Source organism: Lissotriton helveticus, chromosome 6 (genome assembly GCF_964261635.1).
Source record: "Lissotriton helveticus chromosome 6, aLisHel1.1, whole genome shotgun sequence".
NCBI classification, from domain to species: Eukaryota; Metazoa; Chordata; class Amphibia; order Caudata; family Salamandridae; genus Lissotriton; species Lissotriton helveticus.
The window spans coordinates 1488240970-1488253853 of record NC_136067.1 but is presented as its reverse complement, the minus strand read 5'-3'; the positions used below and the strand labels follow the sequence as shown (position 1 = coordinate 1488253853).

The 12884-nt window shown below is 44.0% G+C and overlaps 1 protein-coding gene across 1 annotated transcript in view; it reads left to right on the top strand.

The window, feature by feature from the left end:
* The window catches only part of RYR2 (ryanodine receptor 2), a 3071198-nt gene extending 3061008 nt beyond the window's left edge, over window positions 1–10190 (top strand). The window contains exon 102 of the mRNA XM_078648003.1: window positions 8873–10190. Within this exon, the coding sequence (XP_078504129.1) occupies window positions 8873–8968 (96 nt within the window). The 3' untranslated portion in view covers window positions 8969–10190. The remainder of the gene's footprint in view (window positions 1–8872) is intronic.
* Window positions 10191–12884: the final 2694 nt, after the last annotated feature.

The window sequence follows — 12884 nt, the reverse complement described above, 5'->3', positions numbered from 1 at the left end:
CCTTCGCAGCAGTTCCCCTCCTTTCTCAGCTCGTCTCCCGGTCATGCATGCGTCCCATTCATACTCTGAAAAATGATTACTTCCGACCAAGCGATCACTTTCCTTGACTGTACGCCCACAGTCTACCTGTAATTGTCACCTGAACTGACGAAATGTCTTTCCGTGTACGTCCAGACAATCGCCTTAACTGATAGGTTACTTACACACGGTAACTTTCGACCTGCGTCCGTTACCCACACACTCACTCTTGCGTTCCCCCTATCTCGGTCCTGCGGGCGATCAATGGTACCTCATGACCCCCTTTACTCTGGTCGACAACTACTCTGGGTGTTCGATACACCCGAACCACTTAAGCTCTTCCCCGAACTTAACATTTTCCCGGTTTGCCAGGTTGCGCGCGCTCACAACCCTCTCTCAATCACACTACAGGCATTCAACTCCGCATGACATTACAATACAGATACAACACAAAACACCGCAATCTGTCAACGCATGACCCTTGTTATACTCACTCTCATCCGACCCTGCTGCTTTTCTCTCGCACGATCAGCACCTTCTTCGGCAGGCGATTCTTCCGCTGCTCATCTCTCGATCTCTAGGGACCTTGGGGTAATCTAACCTAGTCTAGATCACCTTCCTCTAGAAGGTAACCATCCTTGTCTGCTACCAACTGATACGGCGGGATTTCTGATCTATTGCTATAAATCTAAATCCCAACTCAGATCGACTGAACCGTTGATACCTGTCATAGAGTAAAAGGCAATCCACTACTAGGTTACTCAATAAGGACTTACACCACTCTAAAGAACCACCTACTACGAATAAGTTTTAAAAGTTTATTACAAAGCCAAAGTTAACTGAAGATACAAACATCTCAAAATAAGGTTCAAAAGATATACTGGTATCAATACAAACATACATTTTCTAAATGCTCTTAGTCGACAAAAGAATATTAACAAAACCAATTCAAAGATCATCAGTGTTGCAAGAATAGACACAAGCTGTAGCTTGTGAGTCATTTACAGAAAGGAAGAAAATTCAGATTAGACTGTCCCTACACTAGACTAAGTGACATCCCTACTTAGCAGAATCTTAACCTAAAAAGGTGTCAGCCGTGGTGACTTCCAAAGAAGATCACTCACTTCCCTTAGTCTTCGTTGTAAATCGATGTCTCGCAGTTAACCTATCTGCCTACCCATCCGCTCTCTTGGGTTCCTCAGACCATCTGCTCTAACTCCACCCAGGGGTGCTGTCCCTAATACAAAAATCACATTTACAATAGAAACGCCCTTTAGAGACGCCCCTCACGTGGTGTTGGTTCTGGCATTTTCCATGCTGATACTCCTCTGGGCCCATCGTTAGCGTTGACCTTGCTTCTCAGGCTCTTCTCCGGCAGGACGGTACCCCCCAGGAAATTCCTGAAGCCTCCTCCAGGCCTGTGCCTGGCTCTCTGAACAAAACCCTATTCATCACTCTCTTGATTGGAACCTCCTCGCACCTGCAAACAGACACTTGTACAGTGGGCCCCTAATTCCGGCCTCCACCGTATCTTCTAAGTCGTAAACCATCGAGCAGGCTCTGCAATTTATGCTTAACATGACCTTCCTTTAACTAACACATGCAGATCAAAAGAAAGGAATTCTCTATTCAGGCCTATTAGAATTACATGAAACGGGCCTGTGCACTCTGTAAACCTTTAATTTCTTAGTCTAAACAGTATTCTAACTTATTACACACAATGGTTAAATGAAACACTTCTATAAAATATATATTTCAGATCTATGATCAATAATACCTTGAATTATAACAACATTAAAATCCATATCATGCGAGAGGGCAACAGCACCTTTTCATTCTCTGTGAACGGCCATGTGGCCTACACATTTCTACGTTTAGCAGCATTACATTCTCCTCTATAACAGCCACATAACATGGAACTTCAACATCATTCTAACATCTCTACACACTTCTACATTATCTTTTCACACTGATATATGCATTCTATTTTAATTAAACACTCTTATATATTTTTCACTCTATAAATTCAACACTCTTATATAATCTTTACTAAACTAATGCAACGTGCTTGTAAATATGGTGCACTTCTACTTTTTCTTGATTTGCGCTCTCTCACCACCACACTTTGACATTAAGTGTTATAGCAATCTAAAATGGTGAATTAATGATACACTCTGTACAATACCATTCAAAGGTGGCTGACAATTTGCACTTGGTTTGGGGAGTGAACACTGATGCATTACCAGACATTGCGTCATGCTGCTTGTCACTGTCAGCTTTAGCCATTTAACATATATGGGTAATAATGCAACCCATTTACTATACATTTTTGGTTTTGTAAAGGTCAAGGCGTGCTTTACATTTTTATATAGTTTGCATTTCTTGTACGTGCTATTGCATTGTTTTTTGCATGGTAGGTCATGTTTTGGTAGCTGGTATTAATGATGTTGTGTAAAATATACCTGTCCTTAATGTAAGTTAACTATTGCATTGTGTGAGAAAGTGAGTTTCTGTTGCAGTACCCCCCCACACACTTTTTGCCTGATACCTGATGTACTTTTCCTTGGTGTGCCCTGGGTCCCTGCCAATCAGGTACCCAAGGCCTGTGTTCCTTCCCTAAAAACTGTACTAAAGCCTAAACCCAATTGGCATCTCTGGCCACATGGCATGTCAGCCCCTAGTAACTGGTACCCTAGGTACCCAGGGCGTTGTGACCAGAGAAGACCCCTAGGGGCTGTAGCACATATTGTGCCACCCTTAGGGGACCTGTACCCTGACACACACACACTGCCTTTGCAGGCTGAGTGTCCTGGTGCAGAACTAAACAAAGAGTCGACCTGGCACACATCCCTGTGTGCCATGCCCACAGCCCCACTGCCCTGGCATACATCAGCCATCCCTCTAGCTGGGTGCCCTATGCCAGTGGTGTGGGCACACGTGCATGAGCCCTGTGCCCCTACAGTACTCAGGGCCATTCCCCCTCGATCTAAAGGGAATAGAAGGGCTCTACTTTTGCATACTAATCAATTCAAGGGTGTCGTTAACAGGCCTGCTTATCTACAGGCCACCGGACTGTGCAGCTGCTATCACTTTTGATCTTTGTAACTACATTATACAATATTAATTGGCCCACTCACATTTTTTGGCTCTGGGAGATTTTAACCTCCACGTTAACAACCCCAATTGCCCTCAAGCAGCCCAATTTAGGGCTTCATTAGAAGCTGCTAATTTAGCACAAATAATTATGGGTCCCACTCACAGGGCAGCCCATACTCTAGATTTAATTTTTTCAAATATTCAGGATATTTCAGCAGATGCGCCGCATCCATTAGTCTGGTCAGACCCTTATTTGATCCCTTTCTCAGTTAAACTGGCCAATTTTGGCTTGGCAAGCGGCAAGCGCTCCACTTTGAAGAGAAAGTGGAATAATCTAACTGCTGAAACCTTAGGCCCTATCTTAGAAAGATCCCTACCTGGCCTCACCTCCGACCCGAATAACGATGCTTTGACATTTAACCAATGGGTTGCGTTGGCAGTGGATACCGTCGCTCCTGCTAAACTGGTGATATCACATAGACTATCTCCAACAGCACCTTGGTTTTCAGAGGCACTTATGCAAGAAAAAAGGAACTGCAAAAGACTTGAACATCTGTGGAGACTAAAGTACTGAGACACAGCTAAGCGGTGCTACAAAAACGCCTTGAAAAATTTACACAAATCGATAAAAATGGCGAAAGGCAACTTTTTTGCTTCCTGTATTCAGGAAGCAGATCAACCAACTAAAGAAGTCTTTAGAGTAGTGCAATCCTTTCTTAAACCCAGAGCAATTGAGATGGATGCGACCTCGACACCAGGTCTGTGCGAAGACATCTCTAATTTCTTCTAAAATAAAATTCAAAAGGTATATGACACCTTCTCCGCACCGGCTGCGACAGAGAAAACGGACCTCTCTTTGGTCCCTAAGTTGGTCCCGTCCTTGGTACACTTCTCCCCTATCTCGCAAAATGAGGCTCTGGCGGAGATTGATAGGTGCAAATCTGGGGCCCCCGGAGGATCCCTGTCCACCTAAACTTTGGAATAGGATATCCCTGACCTTGGTAGATACACTCACCCACATCTGGAACACATCCCTCTCTATCGGAGTTTTTCCTGATGTTTGGAAGCATGCCACATTGCTGCCCTTGAAAAAAAAAACAACGGAGCTATGGCTGATTTTAGTAATCTCAGGCCGATGTCGCTCCTCCCAGCTCCAGGCAAAATGTTGGAGGAACTGGTCCAATGCCAATTCAACCAGTTCATTGAAAATAATGCCATCTTACATGAAAAACAGTCGGGTTTCCGGCCGGGTTTCAGCACTGAGACTGCTCTCATAGAGGTTGCAGAATCAGTGAGGTGGGCTCTAGATTCAGGGGCATCAGCAATGCTGGTGCTCCTGGATCTATCTGCAGCATTCGATACAGTCAATCATATCAGACTGCTGCAGAGACTGGAAAGCATTGGCCTGGGTGGCGTGGCACTGGCCTGGATACAGTCACATATGTGCGATCGCTCCCAGAAGGTTGCTCTCTGCCCTTTTACATCCAAACCCAAACTTATTAGATGTGGCGTCCCTCAGGGCTCAGCCCTCAGTCCCTTACTTTTTAATATTTATCTGGCCCGTCTTTTTACCTTAATAGCAAACTGGTGTGTCAAAGCGATCTCATACGCTGATGACACACAGTTGGTTTTCTCCTACAAAGAGCAGTCAGAGGAAGCCTTCGGTAATTTTAAGGGCTGCCTTCGTGATATTGCCACCTGGATGAATACCAACAAACTAAAACTAAACGCAGGGAAAACGGAGGTGATCTTCTTTGGAAAAGATCAAGTACCTGCGTCCGACCTGTGGTGGCCCACCGAAATGGGACCCCCAGCGCTCCCCAGTACTAGTGCAAAAAACCTGGGAGTAAGATGGGATGATGGCCTCTCCTTCCTAACTCATATTCAACAGGTTACCTGGGGCTGCCTCAACAAACTTAGAAATCTTCAAAAGTTTCTGGATCTGCTGCCTGCAGATTGCCGTAAAACAGTAGTCCATGCTACCGTAACTTCACGACTAGACTACGCAAACGGCCTATATCTTGGTCTGCCTAAGTATGCAATCCAAAGGCTACAGATGGTGCAGAATGCGGCTGCGAGACTGATCAAACACATTCCGTTTAAGCATCGGGTCTCTCCACATCTACGCAATCTTCACTGGCTCCCAGTGGTAAGCAGGATCGAGTTGAAGGCTCTGACCCTGGCATACAGGGCACGCCAGGGTAAGTGCCCTAACTATCTTAAATTAAGGCTCCCCTAGTACCATCAAGTGCGGTCCTTACGCTCAAACACGCTTAACTTGCTCTCTGTCCCCAGATTTGCAAAAGCTCGTCTTGGGGGGAGATCTTTCTCGGCCAGAACAGCTAGGTTGTGGAATGCTCTTCCACTCTCGATTTGCAATGTCAAGTCAGAGACCTGCTTTAGGAAACAGCTAAAGACGTGGCTCTTTGATCAGTAACTCCATCTACTGATGCACTCTCTAGTCTGTATCACTTAGTTCACGTTTGCTGCTCACTAAGCGCCGGGACACCTCCGTGTGAGGTAGCTATTTGCGCTCTATAAAACTTAGTATTATTATTCCTGGGTACTGTAAGTGCAGTGATGTCATTAAGAGTATATGGTGCTGGGAGGTTGTCATTACGAACTGCACAGTACCATAATGGCTACACTGAAGGCTGGCAAGTTTGATATCAAACTTCTCAGCACATTAAACCCACACTGATGCCAGTGTGGGGTTTAATTTAAAATGCACTACAGAGGGCATCTTAGAGATGCCCCCAGAAACCTAACCTACAATCCACGTCTTGTCTGAGAGGCTGCCTAGGCTGCCACACAGCAGACATGTTGCTGGACCCCTGGGTGGAGAGCCCCCACTCTCCTGGTCCTGCAACAATGCACATCCTGGGACGAGGTGCAAGCCCCCTCCCCCAGGATGGGCAGGGGAGGGTTTAAAGGCATTCCGCCTTTGTGAGCTTCTCCAGACCACTTGCTGCACTCAGCAACTGGCCCCCACCAGTTCTGACCCCCACTCTGGCGGGAAGACTGGCGGGAAACCCTACGTCAGGAGGGGGGGGGGTGCCAGCATGTGCCAACTCCACCCCTCAGGTGGGAGAGGCAAGGTGAAGCACGACCATGGGCTCCGGCCATCTTGAAGATGGGAAGCCCTGCCCAATCACAGCTAGGCTCCTGCCCCCCTCCCACAGGAGAGGAGCAGGCTAGGGAGTGTACCCACAGCAGGCCAGGGATCCATTGGTCCCTGCCCTTGCCCTACCTGTAACGCCCCTAAATTTAGTATTTAGGGGCACCCTGAACCTTCCTTCCTCAGATCCAGATTACGAAACAAGAAAGAAGAACAAAGAACAAGAAGACCTGCCGTGCAGCTGCAAAAAAGAGGAATACACCAACTGATTTGGCCCCAGCCCTATCGGCCTGTCGACCCTTGAACTTGCTCCTGCTAAACCCCGGCGTCTCCAGTGGTCAGCAACCTCAAAACCCCCAGAGGACCTGACTGCCTTGTGACTCTGACTACCTGGGTCTTCCACGAGCAGTGGTACTGCTCAAAGCAAGTAACAAGACCTGGCATCAGCCCGGAACCGCGAACCCTGCACACTCTGCACATCCAAGCCTGGCCTGTGCTGGAGTGAATCAAGACCCTGAGGACGTCCCCCCCCCAGCGATTCTGACCTGGAATCCAGTGCCCAAGGACCCTTCTCGATGACCCAGACGACGCCTGCAGCCTCAGGACAAGGGACCCCTCCAACCGCAACCAGAAGGGGGTACGATTTCCAGACCTCAAAAGACACCCCTGCACCCGGTGCCCCACGGCCCCCTGTGCCCAACTCCTGGGTGCCTACCTATCCTCCAAGATTCCAACTTACCCCTCAAAGTGTTGGTCGCTCCAGAAGATCATCAGTTCATGAGCCTGCAGCCTTTCTTCCCTTTTCAAGATCTCCATTGAATAACATTGAGAGCCCAACGGCTCAAAAGCACCCTGCACCCAGTCGCCTGAGTGCCCCTGGCAGTGCAACCTTTGTCCTTATCTACTTCCCCATTTGCCCTGAGCAACTGACAAGGAGCCCTGTTCCCACAGCCGCGTGGCCTGCTAGCCAGCAGCCACCAACCGAAGGCCCCCTGCCTCACTTTGGATAACATTGGGCCTAACTACCTCTGCACCCTTGATGCCCTTTAGCCGCTGAGGGTGTACCAACTGTACCTACCTGACCCTGGGGGACCCCTGAGTCTATGCCCAGAACCTGAGTCTATGACCAGAACCTGAGTCTATGCCCAGAACCTTCATTTCACCAGTCGAGTACTCACCTGAAAACCAATAGCTCACTTTCCTTCCATAGGATAACATTGACTGGTTTGACTCAAAAACTCTTTTAAGTGTGAAGTTTTGAAACTTCAAAATATTCATCTAAAATCAGCTGAATAACGAATTCCGAAGTACTCACCCGTGATCAGGAGAGAAGCCAGTACTGTATCTTTTAGCCCAGTACTGAACAGCAAAAGTAATCCTAACTGTGTTTACTAGTAACCTGATTTTTCTCTCATAGGAAACCATTGACTGTTTTTCTCTGAAATTTCTTCGGTCTACTTTTAAAAATTACAAATATTGCTTAAAAATCATACTGGAACGTAATTTCTTACCTGTCTTAGGGAGAGACCACAGTACTGAACCTAGGAGTCCAGTCCTGGATTACAAAAGTAACGAGAAGCCACTTTAAATATTACTCGAATTTCCTGCCATTGGATAACATTGCTAGTTTTTCACTGAAAAGTTTCTAAGTGTCAACTTTTAAAATGCCTTTATATTCTTTAAAAATCATTGCTATGGCTAAAACTTTTTTACTAAACTGTTTTCAGCATAGACCCCAGGACTGAATCCAGGATCCAGTCCTGAAGTTACAAAAGTAATCTATAAAGTAATCAGCTGCATTTATGTAGAAAACCCCATTGAGCTCAATGTTAAATTGTGTTTAGAATTATGTTGCATACTGCAACCACTGTACCTATTGTGTTTACAAAGTTTATTTTGCCTTTGCAAAGTAATTACCTTAGAGTGCTCATATTGAGAAAAGTATATTTTGATACCTGTTGGTTCTAAAAATAAAACAACTATATATTTTGATGTAAAAACAGTTGGCCTAGAGTTCAGTTCTTGAGTGTGTGAAACCTTTTGCTGACTGAGTGTGTACAACAAATGCTTTACACCGTCCTCTGGTACTGCCTTACTGCTCGACCAAGCTTCCACTTTGGAGAGTAAGGTCACACATGACTTTAACCTCTCTTATACCTCGGGGGATTGTGGACTCTATGCACACTGTACCCTACTTTGGTCCAGTATACATAGAGCCACCTTCTCACATATTTGCCGAGGATTGCAAAGCCAGTAGGTTGAATTTGTATGTGGTAATGCATGAAAACGCAGGCATGCACAAATGGGTACTAATTGTGCCAAGTCTCTATGCAACCTGCACCCTTCTGTGCCTCCTATGTATGTACCTTGTTTATTATCCCCCAGTCTTGCAATGTATATAGATGCACTTTAAAGCCAGATTAAATTGCCTTCTGTGTTTGCAAGTTAAAATATGTGTCTGTTGAGGGTGGTAATGTTAGGAAATCATGTATAGTCAGTGATCAGATTGGCCTATTTGGAAATACACAACACATTTTGTCTGAACTGATGCTACTTGTCATTAGATTTACAACAAAGGACATGTTTTTGCCGTACTAATGTACTGTAAAGCTTTCTGATTATGTCCCATTTATTCTGCAGGAATCTTGTGTGTGGAAGATGTATCAAGAACGCTGCTGGGAGTTCTTTCCTGCTGGGGACTGTTTCCGCAAACAGTATGAAGACCAGCTCAATTAAGCACAGGTCTGGACCCCGTGTTCAGAGAACTGGAAGGGCGCACGCGGCTTCCAAGCTCACTGTGGAGTGCACATATAAGAAAGATTTCAAAATTCACCTGAACCCGTGTGCTTTTTCTGAGCAGAAAGCCATGCTTTGGACAGCCTTCCTTCGGGCTTTCATTTTCCAGATACATTGGCTCGGAAAATGACAGTGCCATGGATATCTCACTGTTGAAGTGTCCTGGGGGAGAGGAAGAAGACAAAAAAAAGCTTGACTCTGCAAAAATAGGGCACATAAGATACTTTATTGAACATGCACACACTCGCGGACAGTTCGAAGCTTGTGTGAGACTCCCTTTAAAATGGCGGTTTGTGAAAGAAAATGGAATCGCCACGCGCATTCATTCTGTTTTTTTCATCATCCACGAAGGAGCGATATTGTTCAAGCTGCAATGGGGGAAATAGTGCCTTACTATATGTGGGTTGAGCTATGCAGAAGATGAGTGCATGTCATCTTATCTTTTCCTCATTTCCAAGCATTTTATTTTGAAATCAGATATTTTTCATTTTTTTCTTTTGATGGGGCCTGGGTGGGTGGGAATCGACCGGGGCTTTCGGAGGGGCAGTGTTATTGACCTGTAGTCTCACTGTTATTTTAAGAAGACCATATGTGGCATGTCTCAGGACAAAAAATAGGATCTCCTCGTCAAGCTAAATCCACACTACCCTGCCTCCTTAGCTCTTTCTCTTTTTTTGGTAATGCTCAGATGCAACACTGCAACTTTATGAATCTTTTTCTATAAAACAAAGAAAAACCTAAAAGAGTGACTTTTAGAAGAAATGTTCCATTGCATGTTTATTATGCAAGTTTAAACAAAAGAAGAAAACTACAAAAGTTGATTGACGTTACAAAGCCTTGAAGGTAAATAATATAACCATGGTAATAAAGTGTTGTGGGCTTTCTTGTATCATCCAGCATCACTGGACACACAACCCCAATGTTATGAACTTGACTTTAGGGCTCGTTTGGGGTCATTTTTTTGCCATCTGTGAAACGTAGTGGCATTGAGAATGTCTTGTTGATCCATTCCTTCTGAAAATAGATGCCGAAGCAATATCCATTCAGGGACTTAATCAGTTGCTCTTATGAAGCACCAGTGATGTGTACACCACTCCGTTTGACTCTTTTTTGATTGTTATGCCAATAATCTTTAACAATAAAAAGACAGATTGATTCAGAATGGCAGCAGAATTACTTTTAAATATGATCATTTTTATTTGGGTCTCCAAACTATAATTGTGAATGCAAAACTTCCAAAGAAGAACATGCTTTGAGTTTTGTGTCTGGGTAAGTCATACTGGTAATTGGGGTCCCACCTCTAACAAATGCCGCTTTATAAAACCATTGCCATGCAAATAAGCTTTGGCAAAGCCAAAAGGTCAGAATATTTGCTAAGTGAATTTATTTCTCCAACGATTAGCAAGTTTATTGTATGTTTTAGTGGATTAATGTGAGAAAGTGTAAACAGATGGATTGATGACTGTATGGATGGAAGAGTGAATGATGTGATTGAATACATGGAAAACTGATTGGCAAGTGTATGGATTGACATTTGAATTCATGAGTGCATGGATGAAGGAGTGAGCGTATACATCCATAGATGCGTCCAGAATACACCAGTCTAATCAGCTAAGTCGGAAGTAATAATATGAAAATACTCAGAATTACTGTTATTTTGCCAATTGATAAATAACCTACTGTTAACAAAATGGACAAATTAACAGGATTGCCAATTTCCAAACAATAATATTTAACAAAAGTGTCTTTGTAGGACTATGTTGCCACCCTGCATATCTCAATTAAGGTGCACTATTTGCTTCTTCCCAGATTGTTGCTACACCCCTCGTAGATTTTCCCTCATTACAACCTAGGATTTATGGATGCATAACAGTATAAGGCAGTGTTTCCCAAACTGTAGTTCATGACCCGCTGGTGAGTTGTGCGCCATTTTTGGCGTGTTGCAAAAGTCCAAGCAATAAATAAAGATGCACTTAAATTCTGCACTTATCTTTACACATTTGCTGCGTTTCAAAGACAGAGGTCACATATCTGACTATGCCTTCAACTGCTTATGTTTTTTAACATGGGGACTCGTGTGACAAAACCCTCTCATTTTAAAGTCAGACTAATACAAATAAAGTGAATTATTAGACAGTCTTGCTGTGGTGCATGAAGTATGACGTATAAGGTTTTAGGCATCAGGATGTCATTTAGGGAAGGTAAAATATAGTAATTTTTTTGTAATTCGGGAGTGTCAAGAAAACAAAGATTTTAATAGCATCAGCACAAATAATAAATAATCACTGAAACCCGTTTTCAACACACTATCATTTGTGTGCAATATAGTTTTATCAGTAATAATGTATGCGTGTGCAAATTTAGTCACCATTTCAGTGGAAACTGTGATGTCCCTTAACCCAGTGCTTTAGTTACATAAAAAAAATCGCCTGCCTTCATGTCGATTAAAGAAAGGTGGTTCGCAAACGTTTGTCTTATTAAAGAGTAGGCCCTGGTCCTAAGAAGTTTAGAAAGCACTGAAAGGCTTTGAAATCATATTTCAGACCCGTCTACTGAGAGTCACCTTAGATGTTTTTACCTTTGTATGCTGGACCAGAAGAAACAAAATAGGGCATTTGATTTTCTTAAATCTTTCCCCCGTTAAAGTAAATGAGGAGCGCATTTTTTTTACATCCAATGACAATGGAACCCCATCATCAACTCCAGACTTAAACCCTGGGAGTTCTAGTTCATGTCCTGTATGGAATTGTGGAAGATCTTTGGATCTAAACCTACGGTCAATTTGAGAAGCACTCTATCAGGAAAAAACAAAAGTAAGGAAAAGAACCTGACAGGGCACCTTATTCTCCAAGTCTTTGGTCAATGTGATTTCCACAACGCAAACCACTTTCGCTGCCAACCACTGCAAATTTTCTGAGTCCAGCAGCTTCGAAGGTGGCTTCTTCAAACCTTTAATTTCTGTAGGTAAATGTCAAGGAGAGCCATAGATGGCTGGACAAGTCTTTTGAGCTTAAAACATTTAAATAATCTCTTTACAAGTGGGGAAACTTTAGAACAATATCTTAGTGAAACCTCTATTAGTTGCCCATTGCAGTGATAGGGTTGAGCGAGACAAACCTTTACCAAACCTACTTCCAAAAACTCTATCATGATGCAGCTACTAGATTTTTCAATAAACACACATTTTTCTCAATTATTCCGCTGCTTTGAGAAAGTCGCCAAAGTATGTGTCTTTCTGGACTCCTGAAGTGAGATACCCTCCTCTTTAGAGTGCCCTAAGATCTGCAACCACCCCTCAGCTTCCATTTCAATAGAGTTAACGCTTGTAACACCCTGTGATATAACAGGGGAAACCCGATTGGAGGAGGAGATTGAGGAAAATGAATAAACTGCAGATCTGTTAATTAGGCCAGAACTAAGCTGACAGAATCATCATCACCCTCTTCGCCCGATCCTTCCCCAGCACCCTGTGGAAAAAGAGGTTGTGAGGAAAGCCATACAGCAGACCCTGTCCCCATTTGAAGGACATGAAATGCATTGTCCATGCCTGACTCTCCTTCGACTCCTTGCAATAATGCTGGAGAAGAGAATTTGACAGGGACACAAAAAAGTCCATCCATAGGAGACCAAATGTCATCACAAATTTCTTGTATGCTATCTTTCCCGGTTGTAAATTCACCTATGACCAAATATTTCTGCTCAGACCATTCCCTGATAGTTGTCCTGACCTGGCACATACATTGCTGAGAGACATGGTGACTCTCTGCCCATAAGCATTGCTTGCTCAAGCTCTACCAATGTCTTTATTCTAGTTCCAACCCCTCGATTTATATGACTTGGGGGGCCTGATTGTCAG